Here is an 18,954-nt window from a genome sequence, read left to right as displayed (position 1 = left end):
GTGCAGTCAAACAAAAACAGCTTTCAAAAAAAATACATATACATATGTCTTCGATAAGATGAAAAAGTCAAGTAAATAGAATAACAGAAAAAATCTGTGTGTTGACACAATTTAACATTACCTCACAATTAGGAACAACTGGAATCATATCTGTGATCAATATCCCTCCTGAATGCAACATCAGGTCCACTTCTTCTTCTTCCTCCTCATTCCACACGACACAGCGACCTCCGCTGCTGATAGCTCCCCCTAGCGCCGTATTTGCGTACTACACCCCCCTGCGCTAAGAAGCACTGCCCCCTGTGAAATTCCTGCGTGCCAGGATGATTCCTATCGTTACTAAGGGCTGCTTCCCAAAGTAGTCCACCGTGAGCTCCGGCGTCACATATTTTATAACCTTGGGATAAGTCATCACCTCCAGGGAATGATATCCCCACGGATAAAGGGTGAGTTATGCTTTAATAACGCAGGATACACCTCCGGTCATACGTATTCTGCAGATGTTACCGTGCGGGTTTAGGAGCGTGTGGAACTGACAGGCTGTAATGTCTCCTCTTTCTTCATTCGTTTAGTCAACAAATGCAGTTTATTCCCATTTTTACGACAAGAGAGGACGACTGTTGTGTTAAACGTGAGGCTGAATTTGTTTTAAGGCGTTAAGGAAACAGTTGGGAACACGCCCTTGCCGCCTTGCCTTGCCTACCTGTGCGAAAGGGAACGCGTTCAACTTCACTCCCATTCCCCCCCCGAAACGGAGCCGAGCGCGGAGCCCCGACCTGTGGAAGTCAGCCGCAATTATTCGATTTTAGGTTCAGTTTTTACTTTCCCACAGATTCCAGTGTGTCTAGGACATGTTTCTTCAGAGCCACAAACTCGGGAGTCCCTGCGATAAAAAGTCGGGGCGGGAGAGGCGAGGGGGGTTCCGAGGCCACGGTGAGACCAGGGAGTTTCCTGTCTCCTGGTCCGCCGGGCTGCAGGTCACAGGTGTGGGCAGGGGCGGGGGAAACCTGCGCCGGAGCTCCACCAGACAGAAGTGATGAATGGATGAATGTCTGTTGATCATAAAGGAAACCTTTAATGTTTTATTTAAGTTATCACGGCTGTAATATCAAGTAAATCATCCCACCAGCTGTTAGTAGTTTATTAATTAACGCCATATCGGCTGTTATTGACGAGAAATGTTGTGTCACGTGATCGGGATGCGTTTAATTGATTGGATTAAATCCAGTCGTGATATGTGCTGACGTAAACAAGTCCAGTGTTTATGTAGTTAATCAAGAATATAGGGGTTATAACGTGTCTGCTATTCAATCACAGGTTCATTCGACTAATTTATCATGAATTTATCTTCTTTCTTTCTTTCTTTTAATCATTTAGTGTGGAAAAAATGTGTCATAACAGTCAGAGACGTAACATTTCCACGTAATTGATGCAAATTATAATAGCATACATTTACATTATCAAAAATGTTCTTCCTGTAGAAGCAGATTTTGCAGGAAAAATTAAAGTCATCACTTTATTTGCTAAATATATATATTTTTTTCAGTGTTTCCAAGTTATGACTGCTGATAAAGTCCCTAACAACACAACCCCCTCTCTGGCGCTGAAATCATATAAATAGCCTGCTGCATACATTCTAGATTCACCCTCTTGACAGTTCATTCCAGATGGATTGCCTGAGTGTAATTGCTATGTAGTTGACAAAATGACAAAAGCTGTATGGTCACATGTGCACTGTGAGCGCTCAGACGAACAAAATCAGTCCTGATGACCATTTCCTCCTCATAAATTATACAAAGCCTTCATTAAGATGAAGCATTGAGATGAAAATGTGAGAGCGGTGTGATTCCTGGCTTCCTGGGAATGTGCTTCTGGTTTTTGTGACAGCTGCACAGAGAGGGAAAACAGATAAGGAAGACCTCAGCGATACGAGGCGTGTGCTTGACATCTGGCCTTGAGTTCTGCTCGCTTGCAGCGTTCATATCAGGTATAATAGGTTTTAAAAGCGTTCAGTTATGTGTGCTGGGGTGATCTTGAACCATTCAGCTTCTGGTTTGTTGTCTCAGCTGTATCAGGGGAGGACAGTAGAGGAAGTTAATCTCTGGAGAGGAAAAAGGCAACATGTCCGTGTCATTTTTCCCTCCTGTCTCCACTTCTGCACAATCATTTGCATTATTTTCTGTTGATTCGTCAGCGGTTTGAGGTGCAGCAATCTCGTCTGGGTGAATGCCGTCTCCATCGGCTGGTTTATTGATTGACCACACAGGGTCTGCTCCTTGTGGTTGCCTAGCAACTCCGGCACAAAAATGCAACAGGTAAATGCTAACATGGGAGAGCGAAGCAAGAGATTCGGAGTCGGTGTTGATCAGACGCTGCTAATTGAGAAGTGATATTGGTGTATGTTCATTATCAGTTTCCGTACGATGGTGATTATGTAATTTATTGATCATGATTGGAAGTTGAAGAGCTCTTTTTTTCTGCTAGGCTGTGTCTCTGTTTCTGCTCCTTCCTGATTCATCCTCACCAGAGCCCTGAGGGGTTAAAGTCGGGATCACTCTGGAATGTTGATTGGATTCTGCAGAATTAATGGTCCTCATTCGCTCCATCATGGACAGCAACCCAGGAAACATGTGACCGTCCAGACTTGTTTTCGCGTCTCGTGACTCGTTCTGTGGAGAGTTACCTTCTCTTGCTGAAGTGAAGTGACTGCGTGGCATGAGCTGATCGCCTGTTATTACAGAGTTATTATGGTATGGTGGTGATAATGGAGGCAGAGCGACCAGGGCGCCATGGTTACCAGAGGGTCAGACGAACGAGCTGGAAGTAGCAGAGCAGGATAATTTAATTTGCGCAAATGACACAAGCAGATATTTTTGACAGATTATTTGAGATCTCTCATTCTTTTCATCCCAAATACATCATAATTATGCGTTAATCCTTAATTTTCCATCATCAGCGCTTTCCCATTGGGTAAACAGAGGTTATATCTACCATCAGCTGTAATGCTGATGAGCTTTTAATGGCATCTCAGCTCAAACTGGCGTCCCCCCCACCACAACAGATCCATCTCTGATTATCCCAATCGGTGTGTGGAGAGAAACAATCCCACTTCCTGAACATTTCTTGCTCTTTATATCAGTCGGTTAGTTATTTTTCTCAGAGGGACAGAGAAGGACTGGCTTGAAAGGAGGGTTTTATAAAAATCTGGTTCATTAGGTACTTAATTTGCTGTTTTACACGAAATAAGTGGAAACGCTCTTTCTGTTCGACTCGGAGTCGCTACTGAAGTCTTGACTCTGCTGTTTACTTTTAAAAGTTCATTTGTGTGTTATGAGGTCAGTTGATCCAGTAGGTTATGAGTCAGCAGAGAGAAGTTTGTCTCATAAATGTCTCCTAATCAGTTCAAGCTGCTGCAATAAGCAAGTATTAACATTGTTTTTGAAAAAGTTTTAGAAATAAGTGGTTGTTTTTTTTGTAATATAGCATTGGGGTTTGATGATTTACCCCTTCCACACTGTTTGTGCCCCGTTGCTCACACAGGTCTCTAACTTGTGCGTGAACTTTGACACGCTGCCATCGTCAGGAAGCCAAACGTGTTTCCTCGTATTCGCTTTGGCTGCCGAGTCCTCGTTGGACGTGATGTAAAAGGTGCAGCCGAGCAGCATTGATCCGTTCAGGGCGGCTGACAGCTCCGGTGTAACGTTGCTCCGCGTCGGCGCCGGAGACGAGTGTGTGTTCTGTTTACACAAGGTTGTTGGTTTACATTCTCGGTTCAGGTCCCTGGGTGTTCATCCTGTCGTCCCAGCTTGAATCTGCGCTCTAGCCGCTACGCTTTAGCTCCTTGGCGTCATTATTCTTCAATTGTTCCACTTTTTATTGAGTGATTTGTTGTGGTCTCGTAAAATCCCCGGGTGTTTCTGCGTGGGATTAGCACACAGATTTCCCAAACAAGGATTCATATTTTCATTAACTGGTTCTGGTCTGCGTTTGATCCATGCGATCTTCCTCCTCGGCGGGGGTCTCGGTTCGCTGGAAAGAATCTTCTAGGGCTTTCTGCCCTCCAGGGTGGGAGTTTCCTGTGTCGGCTTCGGGCTCTCGTAGTAAAGTGATTCCGCTTTCCAATTTTCTCTGGCATGGAGGGGAGACACAAACCACATGCAAGAACACCCGCATATCCTGTTTCACTTCAATATAGACCTCAAGGCCAAGCCTCTTCCTGCAGCGGTGCATGCACAGGTCTGTGAAGCACCTGATAAATGGAGACGCTCCTGCATTTTTTAAAAAACATGTAAGACTCTGCAGGAGGAAGTAATTGATCAGCTTTTAACCTGGCTGCTGTGTTTACTTGCAGCTGCACCCTGACTGAACTTAGACACTCATTTAACCCCGTTAATCCCTCATTTAGCCGCATGCCTTTGCTTTAGACCAGATTAAGACGGGCAGTGGAAATACTTGTGATTGTGAAACATGGTTTTTTTTTTTTCAAAGTGTGGTCTCCATGGAGTCGTTTGAGTTTCTAACCCTGGATTAAACCAAAAAAATTGCTCCCTATTCATATCTAAAATTTGGTATAAATTAAAAGACAGTCATTTTCGGGAAACCCCGACTTCTCTTGAAGAGAATTCCACGTGATCCGTTTTGCAGCTGTCTGCCGGTGAGAGTTGGGAGAGATCCTCCTGTTTATGGCGGATTTGTCACCACGTGAGGATGATTCAGGCGTTTAGAAATGATCTGCAGAGCCAGCGAACCCAAAAGTGCAGTTGCGCAACCTTCAAAGGATTTTCGGTATCCTGACATACAGGATACCGAACCAAATGGGTCAGCCTCCCTGTGTTGTGTGTTTTTTTTTGTGTTTCTCTCTCAATGTCAGATAAAGATTGGACTAAATCTGGAATTTTCTTTCTGACGTCCTGTTTGTGGAAATGCAGGGACGTCTTCTTCACTTTCTCACCACCTCTCAGGCAGCCGGAGCCGTAAATCAGTCATGAATCTTTGTTTGTGCTTGAAGGCTAGAATTAGAGTTTCAGGGCATTTAGGATGGAGAAGGTTTTACTGCCGCGTCAGACTCTGTCAGGACCAGGACGACGGTTTTATTAGCATCTTATTGGTTCTATAAGCTCTAGACTGAGTCTATGGAGAACGACTGAATTATTCCAGAAGGTTCTGGTAATTTTAATTTTTTCCAGTGTTGACGTTAGAACCTAGAAATCTGTTCCTCGCTTCAACTCAACACCTTCTGGCAGACAACTTTAACTCCAACATGGTGACGCTTTAAGTGCTGAACAGAGAGGTGAGCGCCGTATGCTTGACAAGGTGTGTGTGTCTGTGTGGGCGTCTCACACAGGTGTGTTAAACACAAGTGTGTTTACAGCACGCCTGCAGCTACCTATGACTCACTCCTCCCTCTCTCCCTCCCTCTGCAGCTCCTCTAGTGTGTGTTAGTGCTTTTAATATGACTCTTTAGATTCAGATCCACCTCACACACACACACACACCTCTGTCTTTGCTCGCCGAGGCCGACCGCACCATTTCAGGTTGCACTCAGCGAAGTACTCCGATTATCCACTAATTCCCGTTATTGCAGTCTTTAAAACCCTCCGGCTTCCCGGGAGCCGTACGCGATATGAGTGTGTGGGTTTTTTAATGGCGCTCTGGTTTTTACAAACTGATGCATAAGTTGGTTTCTGCACACGAGCACATGGTTCCATCAGGGCCTCCATTGCATGCAAGACCCTTCAGCTTACTGGAAATTTTTAAGCATTTTGAATAAAAAACATGTGTCCTCTGAACAAATTAAAAAGGATGAAAAAAGTTGTGTTGACAGGAAGCCCTGCAGACACTATGTAGGATTAAAACATGACTCTTTTCATTAAATAACCATCATTCAGAGGCATTGCTCTGTGGAAGAACCCCAGACTTTATGAAAATGCTGGACTGAAATCAGCCATGAGACTAATTGTTTTATTAATGTGCTTTATATTCAGTTTGCACATCCAGATAATTCTAAATGTGGGAATAATCAATGTTAACAATTCTTTAAAAAAAAAAAAAAGCCTCCTGGGAAGGCGTAAATGTGTCGGTACAAACACCTGATAATTACAAGGCTTTGCTCGGGAAAAACGTCTCTCAAAACCTTCCTGTTGTATTTGATAAACCTGTGATAAACCGCGAGCAGCACCGGAAAAAAAGTTCTTTCATGGAACAAATGTTAGTTTTGATAGCTGATGGTGTTCGCTAATGAACGGCAGAGACGCCGCTGTCGCTTCATCTCCATCTTTTTTCATGGGACTTCGCCGTCTCGTCGTCTCGGAGGTCGTCAGCGTCGGTTTCAAACGGTCGGCGGCGCCTCAGACGCTTCAAGCCGCCTCTGAACGACAGTCGGCTGTCACACGGAAACGAGAGCTGAAACGAAGCGCAGTTTCCCAGCGTTTCCTTAAACGGGAATGATGGGCTGTAACGCAGCCTCCTGAGGGCTGTTAGATCTGTGGGGACTCTGTGTGTGTGTGGGGGGGTCTCTACAGGTGTAGGAGGCAAAGAAAAGCTGCCAGAGGAGTGAATGTGAAGAGTGAACGCCTTAAATGTTTGATTCTTTAATGTTTATTCCTTGATTCCTTCTGTCTGCAGCTCCCAAACGTCCACATTCATCTTTCCTGTTCCGTCCTCCTTCCAGGTTGATGCTTCCTCGCCGGGCGCCCCCCCCCCAGCCCGTCTGCCGGCCGCTTCCCGTCTCCGTCCGCCTCTGGAGCGAGGTCATCGTTCGCTTCTAACGCAACAAGCATCCGCCGGCGGTCCGGCTGAGCGGCCCCCGTGTTGCTGCCCCCACCCCCTCAAGGCTCGTCTGCCTGGGCAGGACTTCCATCACCATGGATACCGAGTCCAACTACTCGGGCTATTCCTACTACTCTGGACGCTCGCGGGGATCCCACAGGCACGGGTAAGGATGAACGCTGAACTGCATCCTCCTGTTTCTGCACAAACCCCTCATTGCACCGAATCACATCCACTCTCCGCCCATGACCCCCACCTCTTTTGGACACCCCCCCCCCTTCCGCGGCGTGTGCATTAGTCTGTCGACGGTGAAACGTTAGCGGCTGACAGACATCAGGAAGGCTGCAGGAGACAGGTGCTGAGGAACGACTGATGGTCAGCGGATACGAGAGCCTCAGAGGAGAGGAGAGGAGGGATCTCCTGTTCCACCGCGACCCCTCCCCATGTCACTAATGGACCCCCCTCCGCTTGGCGGTCATATATCTGCCCGAGTCTGCTGCTGCTGCCACCTGTTGGCATTTCTGTCACCGTCTCTTTGCGTCTTTCGCTCCTTCTCCTCATCATCACACATTTTTTAAAATTTTAGATTTTTTCTGGTGTCTTCACACGGAAGCAGCTGCTAGCCCCCCCTCCTAATGGATTCCTGCCTCTCTGAGGACGGCGGGTCGGTCGGGCGCAGGCGTATCACTTGTTCCTCACCCCCCCAACCGACCCCGGGGGCAGGAACGTGCCCTTGTAGCTCAAAGATATGCAGAGCAAAAAAGTGGTCCCACTTTGTTGAAATCAAAGATGAGGTCAGTGGTTTGGGTAGGGGGTGGTGTGTGAAGGGGGGGGGTGCACCTCTCTTCTTGCCTCTTTTGAGTTGACATCTTTCAATTGAATGACAGAAAATTGGAACGGAACCCGTCGGCGTCCTCGCCAAGTTCCCTCTGCTCCGAGCGCGGCGGCGCCAAAGCCACCGGCTGGCCTCTCATTTCACATTAAAAAAAACAACACAACAAACAAATTGTTGCCTTTGAAAGCCTTCGCCATTGTACAGAGGAAATCTTTTTACACCGGGGTGGGGGGTGGGGGGGCAAGGATCGCTGTAGTCTAATTACATTGATGTCAGGAACAGATGCAGCACGTGGGAGTGTGTTCATGCACCGACACGTAAAAAAATCACTCCCGTGTTTGTATAAATGCATATTTATTTGACATTTTCACTGAATATGTCTGAAGAGAAAAGGATGAAGGGAGGGGGTTGGCTCAGGTTGTTCACCGACAGACGGAGGCATGTTGGCTTCATGCCTTCACTCCTGTGGTAAAAGATATTTCACTCGCGTCTCCAACAAAAAGAAATCCTCCTTTTTTCTTCACATGACTTCTGATGATGATGATGCAGAGTTTTTTCTTTTAGGTGCATTATTTTAATTCACTATGTGTCATAATATCCATTATAATTCATAACCGCCATATCACACAATTGTAATTTTTATTTATTTCTACCGTTAGAAATAATTACAAAGCAATATATAAAAATTATATATCATGTAATATTTCTGCTGGACAGATTTTAAACAACATAATCATATTTAGAAGCATGAAAGTTTGATGAACAGTGACTTTATTTCATTCTTTTTTTCCTTCGCTGTGACGGTTTTAAGTGTTTAAAGGATTATGAAAATATGATTCTCGTATTTTCATCTGCTCATGTTGAAAATGTTTTTTTAATTTATTGGTAGAACTTCAGTTATGGGGAACATGCAGCATCTTAGAGGTTTCTGGATGAATCCCTTCGTAAAGGAGGGACTAAATAAGTCCGAACGCGGCGGAGGTAGCCTCAAACGCCGTCTGATTCGTCCACAGGCGCCTCGGCTCGGACCGCTGCTTCACACAGGTGTGTGTGGGTTACCCCCTCAGCCAAAGAGAGAACAAATTGGTCCACAGACAGTTTGACGAGCCCTGCTAGCTGGCGCTGCTTCACACATAGCTGTCCTGCCATCGTCGTCCCTCAACAGGGGGGGGGGGCGGCGATCACAGCCTCAGGTGTTGGAGAGCATCAGCGCTCTGAGGCCTAATTGGCAGAGCTCTTCTCTTACCTCGCCAGGCATGTCTGCCCTCACATCACCCCCACCTCCCCATCCTCAACACACCCCCTCATCCAAAAAAAAAGCCATACCGGTTGCAGGGATCCATGCTGGAAGTCAAATTCCATTAATCAAATCACTGCAAAGGCGCTGTTGGAATACCGATGGGCTGTCTGCATGCTAATGAGGCAGGAAGAGGATGTGGGAATAGGAGGAAGGTGTGTGTGTGTGTGTGTGTGTGTGTGTGTGTGTGTGTGTGTGTGTGTGTGTGTGTGTGTGTGTGTGTGTGTACACTCCAGAAGCTTTACTGAAGAGAAAGAATGAGAAAAGGCGTTGGAGATCGGTAGACGGAGGCCGACCTGTCTCGTCTTCATCCATCCACAACGGCGCCCTTTAAAACGCTCGTTGTTCGAGGCTCCCTCACATCGTCTTTACACCTCTTTTTCTTTTTTTTCCTTCTAATTTGCATATTTGTAGTCCTGCCGGCGCGGCGAGAACCAGGTGTTCCTTCACCTTGTTGCTCTCGACTCACAATGAATCACCCGTCGGCTGCGATCCACAGGACTCGTGCTGTACACACGTTCTCACGTTGAAGCGAAGCACTCGTGACTCGTCATGACAGATTTATTCTGTGGGCAGTGATGTTACCTTCTTATTTATGGGAAAGAATTAGCAATAATTTAGTAGAAAAATTAAACAGATTCGACCCCCGGCTGCTTGTTATTCATCAGATCTCCTTCTCTGAAGCGCTCCTCCCCAATTAATAATCATAATCAGTCCCGCTGAAGTCACCGTCCGCTCTCTGACGGCGATACGTCACGCTATTTAGAGGAAGAATGATGGCTGTGATTTCTTTTAATGCCTCACATCAACTTCCCCCTCCCCAGGCATCAATAAATAAAAGCGTGTCAGTCCCGCTGAGAAGAAGATATTGCACGCACATGAAAATGACTTCTCACTTCAGGACATTCGTTCAGTTGTAAGCGTTTTTTTTGGGGTTTTTTTCTGTAGGAAATTGTGTCTCCATTCAAAAGGAAACACAAGAATAGAGGCGGGAAGCGGGCCGGGTAACGCCCTGAAATCATAACACTCGGATCCGATGCTGTCAAAGCGTCAGTTATACCGATTCCTCCATCGCTCCTGCAGGCAGGATATCCTGTACGCTACGGTTATGAGCTGTTATTGTGAGAAAGGAGATTTTAATGATTTTGTCATTTGTAGTTCAGCTAGCTAGAAGCTAGGAAGCTAAAAGTGTCCAAACAGTTCCATCAAGACTGAGTGTCTGAATTCAATTTGCTCTACATTGCCTGGATGTGTGACAAAGAAAATGTCAATATAATTATTTGTGAGTAGAAAAGTTGTTTAGCTGCTGTTAAATTTAATTTGTAAGACCAACCGTGCTCTTACACAAACGAAATGATTACCATGAAATAACGCGATTAGAGACGGAGGGAATCAGCATCCGGCGAGACGACAGCATCCAGAGACGTCTTTTGTCCTCCTCAGACGCGCCGCTGGAGCAGAATGCACGATGTCTGAACACGTCGGACCTGTGACCTCTTCATCTCCGGCGTGTGATATCTCTATTAAAGCTGACGACGTTGGATCTGGACTGCCCCCCCCCCCTCAGTCTGCATTCAGAACGACACAACTTATGTCACCCAGAGTTCACTTTGCGTTTTTACGGCCTACCTTGGGACCGGTTCTGCAGCATTTCGATGTGTGTGTTGCTCTTAAAGATGCCAGCAGCAGCAGAGGGGGGGGGTGGAGGGGAGATTAAACTGGAGGGGGGGGCTGCTGAGCCTTTCTGTGGTAATGGAGCTGCAGCGTGGGCGCGGTGCCATGTGGCAGCGCCGACACCGGGCGGAGGATGTGGAGACCACGCTGTCGACGCTCACGCAGGATTAGGGCGCTAAGTGCAGGAGGGGGGTCAGGTCCGGCTAATGGAGCTCATATGTTAGGGAGATGCAGTGATGGATTGAAGATGGGGGGGTCGATAGATGGAGGGAGGGGTTTATGTGGGGCAGAGTTCACACAGTTTCTTCATCTCCACACAGATGCTTTTCGCTGCCTCTTTCCTTGCATGTTCAGTGTGTTCCCCACCAGCTCAGGCGTGTTTAGCGCTCAGCCCATCACGCCATGAAATAAAGACCAACTGAAAAGCACGGGGAGATAAAAGGCCATTTGCAGCTCTCATGGACGACGCTGGGAAACGAGATAAAAGAGCCGACAAAAGGGAAAAATGCACTCGTGTTTCCTAGAGGGGTACTTGAGAAGCGTGAAAGATGGAGGCTGTGATTTATTGACGATTTGTTGAACGTCCCCGTGCCACGTTCACCACGATCTTTTCTCCTTTACAGGGAGCGGAGCCGGGATCGCCACAAGTCCCGCAGCAAAGACAGCCGATCGGAAAAGTCGGTCACCATCAACACGCCGCCGGCAGAGCCGCTGCTGGGCGACTCGTCCGTTCGGGGGGAGCAGGTCCAGGTAGGGTCCTCACATCCTGCGTTCTTGATGCCTCTTCCGTTATATCTGCAGTATATTTCCATCAGGGTGTGGGTTTGGCCTTCGGTTCACGCGTGTAGTTCTTTGCCAGTCTCCACCAAGTCATTTTCAGGGAGACTTGTAATTATGTTTTTCTGGAGTCAGATTAAAGGAAGCTCGATCAGATAGCGTCGTCTTCAAGTTTGCATGTTTAGACATAAAATCCTAACTAGCATTTAAACGATACCGGGCTCAAAAAAATGTCAAAGGAGGAATCAGAGCTCTTAAGTTCTGCCTGGTCTGATTGAGCTGCAGTGTTCAGTGTTAGCTCGATCTTTAGCGCAATTTGGGCAATTTTTTGACACACGCTTTAGTAGTCATGAGTGGATTGAGGTGTGTAATGCGACATGTCATGAGTTCATGCAGTGGGTATTGGCACTGTGTCTTTAATGGTGGAAGCAGCGCTGTGAGGTTGTGGTTAGCTGGTTAGCTCCGTGGGCGTTGATCTGAGCTCCTGCATGTGGAAGGGTCTAATTAATGATTGTAAGCACTTAAATGGTGCGTTTTCGTGTTCACGCCACAGGTGATGGATGTAGCTGAGGTGTTGTTCACACGCTTCACGCCAGTCCTGACAAGTCGACATCACCGACGTCCAGGTCCTTCCTCGTTCCCGGCTTCCGCGGCGGTTTTTCTGAGCGGTTGTTGAGCAATCATCTCTTCTTTCATTGAAGTGTGAAACTTGAGCAAATCTTAAACATTTTTTTTTCCTGGCGAGCGTCAAACGCTCTCACACACACACACACACACACACACACACACACACACACACACACACACACACACACACACATACACACACACCGGTCTGCTCTCAGAACCAAACAGCTGTCTGGATCATCAGACACGAGATGTACCGCGCTGAAGGAGGAGGATGACAAACGCTAACTGACACTTGAACGACCTACTTGGCGCTCGCTTTCCCTCATGTCAACAGTTCCCCCGTATGGTCGACTATTTCCATTGTCGTCACAGTGAGTCTGATTCTAACACATGGCAGGATTTATCACGGTGCAAAGCCATCCTTAGCATCCTGCCTCGTTTGGCCGTAGTGTGAGTAATCAAGGCCACCAGTTCTGCAGCGAACGAGGCTCAGCACTAATCCCTGTTAGTGTGTGTGTGTGTGTGTGTGTGTGTGTGTGTGTGTGTGTGTGTGTGTGTTGGCTCCTTGGGCTGTTGTTTCTCATGGTTTTTCTCATCGTCCTGCGCCGCTCTCATCGCTCCACGGGCGGGACTTAAATCGGGATCTCGTCGGATCGAGGTGCTCGTCGCTCCAGGCGGGGGTATCCTCACGATCCAGCAGAACATTTTCTCATGACTGTGATGTGACTTCACCTCAGGAATAATACGTAGAGGGGTTTATCTCCACGTCAGAGTCGGACGAGGAGATATTTATTATCTTTACCTGCAGAGGGATTCGACTCTTCTGGTGTGAAGGGAACACATCCAGCAGGTCGCCCCAAATTCAGGAGGCAGGCCGGCGCCCCAGGCTGAGTGCTGACGGTGGAATGTGAAGAATACCCCTCAAGTGCTTAGTCAGCAATAAAATCTTGGAAGTCCACCTTTGCTGTGATTCTCTGGGTGGGGGTTTGTAAATGACAAAAGGAGGAAGTTATCGCTCGACTCGAAACCCGCGATCAGGTCGGTTCATCCCGCCGCCATTGTTCTGTGAAGTAGGATATCGGATGGCGAGGTGCGTCGGCGTAGCGAAGGTTGGGTGTCCAACAGGGGGGAGGGGAAATGTGACACCTTTGAACCATAAAGCGTGCTTTGAGAATTAGCACATTCCTCTTTCCAACAAATGGAGACAGTGGAGCCGCTTTTATTTTTAGATGTTTTTCTTGCAGTTTAGAGGCGAGGCTTCATACGGTCCTGAGGGATCTGCGATTCGCCGGCACTCTGAAGCCGTGGAAATGTCCAGTTTGTTGATTCAACATCAACGTAATGATTTTCAGGAAGGAGAAGCCGTTTCTAGGCCTGTAATTTCACTCTGTCACACAATTATTGTGGGGAGAATTCATTTCTTTTTGGTTTGGCTGGTTTAAAAAAATCTTTTCAAAACACACTGTGTGGGTTTTTTTGTTCTACTATAGTCTCCTATAGCTCTCTCTCACACACACACACACACACACACACACACACACACACACACACACACGAGGCCTCGCCGGTGGCGTCGTGGCGACACCACGCTGCTCGCTGGGTCAGAAGGAATAGACGGAGAGTGGCGCTGAGGCAAGAGACGAGCGGAGAATGAGAACGATGGAACGTGCCCGGAGGGAAAGATGGATAAAAGGATGGGGGGGGGTCTCTAGATTATTGCGATCGCACCTCATTCCGTTCTGTTTACTCTCCTCTCTGGACCCGGATGTTTATTTCTTCGCTCCTCCATCTGTCCATCCGTCCATTTATCCCCCTTCCATCAGGACGTCCCATGTGATCACCTCAATCCTCTCTCCTGCCTCCCTCCATAAAGCCCCCTTACATTACGTGGCAAGTGAGCACACAGTCCCACACAATGCCTCCTGATGCATGATGGGAGTGATTTCTATATAAAGACGGATAAAGCGAGGCTGGGCGGCATAACCGGAGCGAGTCGGGAGGTCAAGAGCGCTCGTTCTGGGATGGATGAGGGGATGGACGGCAGCGGCTGAGCTCAGAGGGTGTGTGTGTGTGTGTCTGTGTGTGTGTGTGTCTGTGTGTGTGTGTGTGCGACCCGGACCGAGCTGAAGTCTTGCAGTTGAGTGTTTGGGCATGCAGTCGCCAACGCTGATGGAGCCGGAGGACGAGGCCATTCAGGTGCTTGAAGTGTGTGAAGCCCTGGAGGAGTTAAAGGAAGTGATTATCACCACCATAGAGAGTAACGCTCAAACCGACTCCCCCCCAGTCACCAGCTCTGGGACGGGGACCAGACCAGGACAGGTAAGACGGAGACGAGGGACATGGAGGGACGTGACGCACCTGCAAACATTCATGTCTGTTTGCGTGTGAGCGCGGTTCGTCCTGCTGCAGCAGGTTGTCGTGTTTGCAGGATGAATCTGCGTTTACTGACTGATTGCATTTGAATATTTAATTCGGTGTTGTGCAACTTGTTAAATTAGGGAAGGTAAACCTTTTAGTCTCGTGCAGAATCATGCAACTTCTTCATATTTTGTTCCTGCAGGATTGATTTATCCCGTTCAATACTTGTGAGACATTATACAAAATGATTATTTCTAATGCAGATATTTAACACCAATAAAAATTCTTGCAGAATTAAAATGTCACTGAAGAAGCTGCTCGGTGTTTCGTGCTCGAAATGTTTAAATCCTCAGGTTGATCCGTACGGATTTATGCATGGGTTTTGTTATTCTGATGTAGGATGACATCATCTTTCAAACAGATTTTCCTAAATCAGAAGTTATCTACTCGCCTGCTGCTGAACTGTTAGTTCTGTGAATAATCCGCTGCTCAGCTGTCAGTCTCCATTTGTCACAGAGTCGCTCGTCTATCCTGCAAATTAGTCAAGGGAACTTTGTATTAAGTGCTTCCCATCCTTGTCCTGACAGGTTGCTGGCAGCTTCCTCTGCTGCCCACAGCCGGAACAAAGGACTTTTTAATGGCTGCACGGCGCTCTCGGGGGGGGGAAACTCACGTTGCTATATTCTGCACGAACTCAAACACACACACACACACACACCTCTCCTCCCAGTAGCGAGTTAGAGTGCATTTGTTCCCTCGCTGAGCGAGGCGCTTTGTTTGCAGCCCTCTTAAAGGTGAACAACAAAGAAACGAGCTCTTAGCGGACGTTTGATTTACGGTGAGGGACAATAGCTTTTATTTACACTCAGGTGGAGAAGAGACCAGAAATAGTCTGTTGAAAGCTTTGCAGATGCACGCATGCTGACATAGCATGTTCTTACAGTGTTCTAAATATACCTGCAGTCACGCTAACACAGTGTCGTCAGAGCATCTTCAATATTTCAGTGTATTTTTATGCCAATCCTTTAAAATACTGGTTATAATATTTATTCTAGATCAGAATATCTCACTGAATGCAGTTTTACATTTTATTTTCCGTTTTCCTGCGACACAAACAGCTGTAACCGTCGACCCATTCGTCATCAGGGACGCGCTGAAGGCATTGAGCAACACCGCATTCCATCAGAAAAATCCCTCCGATTCCAGCAACCGGTCCTGTAACGCGATCTGCTCCAGAGAGCGTCTCTGCGCCGTTCAGATGTCACTCTGGATGCGTCTTAAAGCTCGCCGGCTCCTGGATCATATTACACCACTTAACTCTCCTTGCTTTGCCAAAAACTCCATCAAAGAAATACTTTGATGGCACATTTTGCGCCCTGTCAGCTTGTGATGAAGAGTCATTTCCTCGCGATGCTGTTTTGGACGCCTGCCTCTGAGTCGTCGCTGTGCTTTTTCAGGCAGAACTTCTTGTTTCTGTTTTTTTTTTTTTTTCTCTGATGATTTTACATCATTTTCAAACTCTTTCTAATTTTATTTCCCATCTAAATAAATAAATACATCATGAAAGCGATGCCACTCTCCCGTCTCTGTGGTTTAACAGGAAACCAGAGGCGGATTAGCTTAGTGTGAGCGCCCCGCTCCTCTTCCTGTCTGAGTCGATCTCTCTCCTCCCTTTAATTGGCCGTCTTGTTATCGAACATTTCTCTCTCGCCCTTCTCCCCTCTCCTCCCTCTCTGTTGTTTGTTCCTCCCTCCTCCGCCTGGTTTTCCAGTGATGAATGGGTCTGGGCCTCCTGCTGGGCGGCTGGTACTGAACCAGATCGCCCTGTGGTGATTGGTTAATCCTGGGAGGAAAATGTGGGTCACGCGTGGCTATTTTTAGTCGTGGTAGTGGAAGGGAAAGCCCAGGTACGGTCGTACTGATCCATCAACAACAAGGAGTGGACGATCCCTTTGTGGTCGCAGGTAAAGGTTGATGGATTTCAGCGTAACGACTAAAAACAGCCAAACAGGCATCGCCTGTTCAAAAAATCCTGATTCTGAACAATCAATTCTCTGCCGATCGGCTTCTTTCTGGTGCGATCGCCACTTCGCTGGTGTGTTTTTGTGCGTCTGAGCACGTCGGGTGAAGATGGTTTGGAGTTCTTTAGAGACTGTGAGTCAGAGGCGTGAAACAAGGCCAATGAAGGATGAGTGTGTGTGAGTGTGTGTGAGTGTGTGTGAGTGTGTGTGAGTGCAGGCATGATTCACGCCTCCCCCGGGTGTTCTGGAGGCGCTCCGTGGTCAGAGAGACACTCGTTCTTACAACTAATGCCTATTGATTTCCTTTCTGTCTCTCTGACACGCACACACACACACACATTACACACACACACACACACACACATTATGAGTGTCTGCAGCCAGACTGTAGTAGAGGAGATTCCGACTTGGGAATCGTCCAGCCGGGTGGATTTGCGCTCTACCCAGCATCACACGGACCCGTTGTGTCACGTTTACTCACTCAGAGGAACATTTTAAACGTGTTCGTCTGAAGCCGTAAAAACAGCTTCGCCTTCCTGCCGTCTGACTCCTCAGGTATGTTAAATGTCAGCTCTGGTGATTTGTGAAGCTCCCACTTACTGCCATTTTTTTTTCTCAGAGCTTTTATCTCGGCAAATACAAAAGCAAAATAATGAGAGTTTTGTTTACTTTCATCCTCTTCGGTGGACCATTCCTTCATAAAACGCCGGTTGCGTTAATGTGTGTGTGGAGAGAGGACGATGGCGTTCACTGTTCACGCTCACAAACAATTTCCACTCGTAGAGTGGACTGAAACATTCAGTATTCACCATTTTACAGTCACGTCCGCCCCCGCTGACCTTTCCCTCCACTCGGTTTCCTTCACACGACATCGGCCGGTTTGTGATGTTTGGATTTACGACCGTATTGTCGTGTCGAAAGGTCGTCTGTGAAAAACTACACCAACAAGTCGACAGCTAACATGTCAAACCCCATGAGAGATGGCGCCGCTATAGATAGGAAATGTTGCATCATGTTTAAGGCTCATCGTGTCCCGGTTTTGTGGGTATTTACTGTAAAATACTGTGAATTTTTAGCTGGATTTGACTTACATCTGTATTCTCATCCTCAGTCTGCAGCTACAGCTTGTTAGCATGAAAACACACACAATTATGAGGCTCATCTGTGTGTTTTTAAGAGATTTTGACAACTGCTGACATTAATAAATGTAATTTTTGTTCAATTTAATCTTTTTTTTAAAGGATTTGCAGACGATCACACCTTTAAAACCAATGCAGTGTCCTATCTTTGCTCTTCTTCATCCATTTCTTCACTGCTATAAGCCCTGAGGCCGGGGGGGGGGGGGTTTCTTCTTCTAAGTGCACTCTCTTCCCCCGATGTAAACTTATAATACACCCCCTTTCTCTGATAGCTCCAGGTTAATTTTGCAGATAGGATCTTTAAACAGGATTCCTTTGCAGCGGCGAGGTGAGTGTTCTCCTGCTGATGGCGGCTCATTAATCGCCCATTTTTCTGCAGAATCGCGCGAGCAGCTCGTTACGAGTCCTCTGTAAAGAGTCCTTATCGTTCTAACTCTGAAGGCCGCGCCGTATTGCCGCTGACCTCCGCTATCTGCAGATGCAGTCGGACCCAGACGTCAGCGCTAGCCCAGTTGGCAGCTGACTGTGTTGACTTTTTCTCTCCACTTCCTATCCGCCGTTGCTTTCTTTTCTCAACATGCCTGGAAATAACCCCCCTTTGCTTTAGCCGCGCTGGTCAGGAGCATGAAAAAGAAATGCTACAACTCCTGGAGCTGCAGATATTCTCACCAAACAGGGAATTGATTCACATGCAGTACAGTGAGGAACCAAACTATACTCCAGGCGCCCCGTATGGATAAAAGCTCTCTCTTCTAATGGTTCCAATCCTTTGATGTCCTCTCTCACTTTTTCCCCACGAGCGATGCAGCTATATTTGGCCTGAACGCCTCACTGTTGTGCTGCTTTTGTTATCCTGCGTTTGCTGAAGCCACTGGCTGCATGTGGATCTGATCACATCCCTTTAAACGCATCTTTTCCTCTGTTTTTCTTTACCAGGATGACAACTGGGGTGAAACCACCACGGCCGTCACGGGCACGTCGGAGCACAGCCTCTCCCAGGAGGACATCGTCCGCATCACCAAGGACCTGGAGGACAGCGTGGGCCTGGACTGCCGCCGCTACTTCACCCTGACCCTGGCCGTGATCCTGGGCCTGCTGGTGTTCCTGACGCCGCTGGCCTTCCTGGTTCTCCCCCACCTCCTCTGGCCGGAGAAGCTGCAGAGCTGCGGCACCGCCTGCGAGGGCCTCTTCATCTCCGTGGCCTTCAAGCTGCTGATCCTGCTGCTGGCCGTCTGGGCGCTCTTCTTCAGGCCCCCCAGGGCCGGCCTCCCGCGGGTGTTTGTGTTCCGGGCTCTGCTCGCCGTACTGGTTCTGCTCTTTGTGGTTTCCTATTGGCTCTTCTATGGAGTCAGAATCCTGGACTCACAGGTGAGGGAGATGAGTCGTGAAATGTTACCGCTCTCATCTTTTATAAGCAGCTCAGGTCTCATATTACAGATGCATTTATTTTTAATG

General features: G+C 47.6%; 1 protein-coding gene across 3 annotated transcripts in view; it reads left to right on the top strand.

The window, feature by feature from the left end:
- Positions 1–289: 289 nt before the first annotated feature.
- The window catches only part of LOC137591562 (vang-like protein 1), a 28,207-nt gene continuing 9,542 nt past the window's right edge, over positions 290–18,954 (top strand). For 2 of the 3 annotated variants that reach the window (XM_068309638.1, XM_068309640.1), the window contains exons 1-4: positions 290–446; positions 6,671–6,934; positions 11,198–11,324; positions 18,436–18,867. In XM_068309638.1, the coding sequence (XP_068165739.1) occupies positions 6,864–6,934; positions 11,198–11,324; positions 18,436–18,867 (630 nt within the window). In that variant the 5' untranslated portion in view covers positions 290–446; positions 6,671–6,863. Of the gene's footprint in view, positions 447–6,624; positions 6,935–11,197; positions 11,325–18,435; positions 18,868–18,954 lie in introns of all 3 variants that reach the window. The other variant, XM_068309639.1, reaches the window with a different exon arrangement.

Source organism: Antennarius striatus, chromosome 24, assembly GCF_040054535.1.
Source record: "Antennarius striatus isolate MH-2024 chromosome 24, ASM4005453v1, whole genome shotgun sequence".
NCBI lineage: Eukaryota > Metazoa > Chordata > Actinopteri > Lophiiformes > Antennariidae > Antennarius > Antennarius striatus.
The sequence above is the reverse complement of the archived record's forward strand: the minus strand, read 5'-3'. Positions and strand labels throughout refer to the sequence as shown.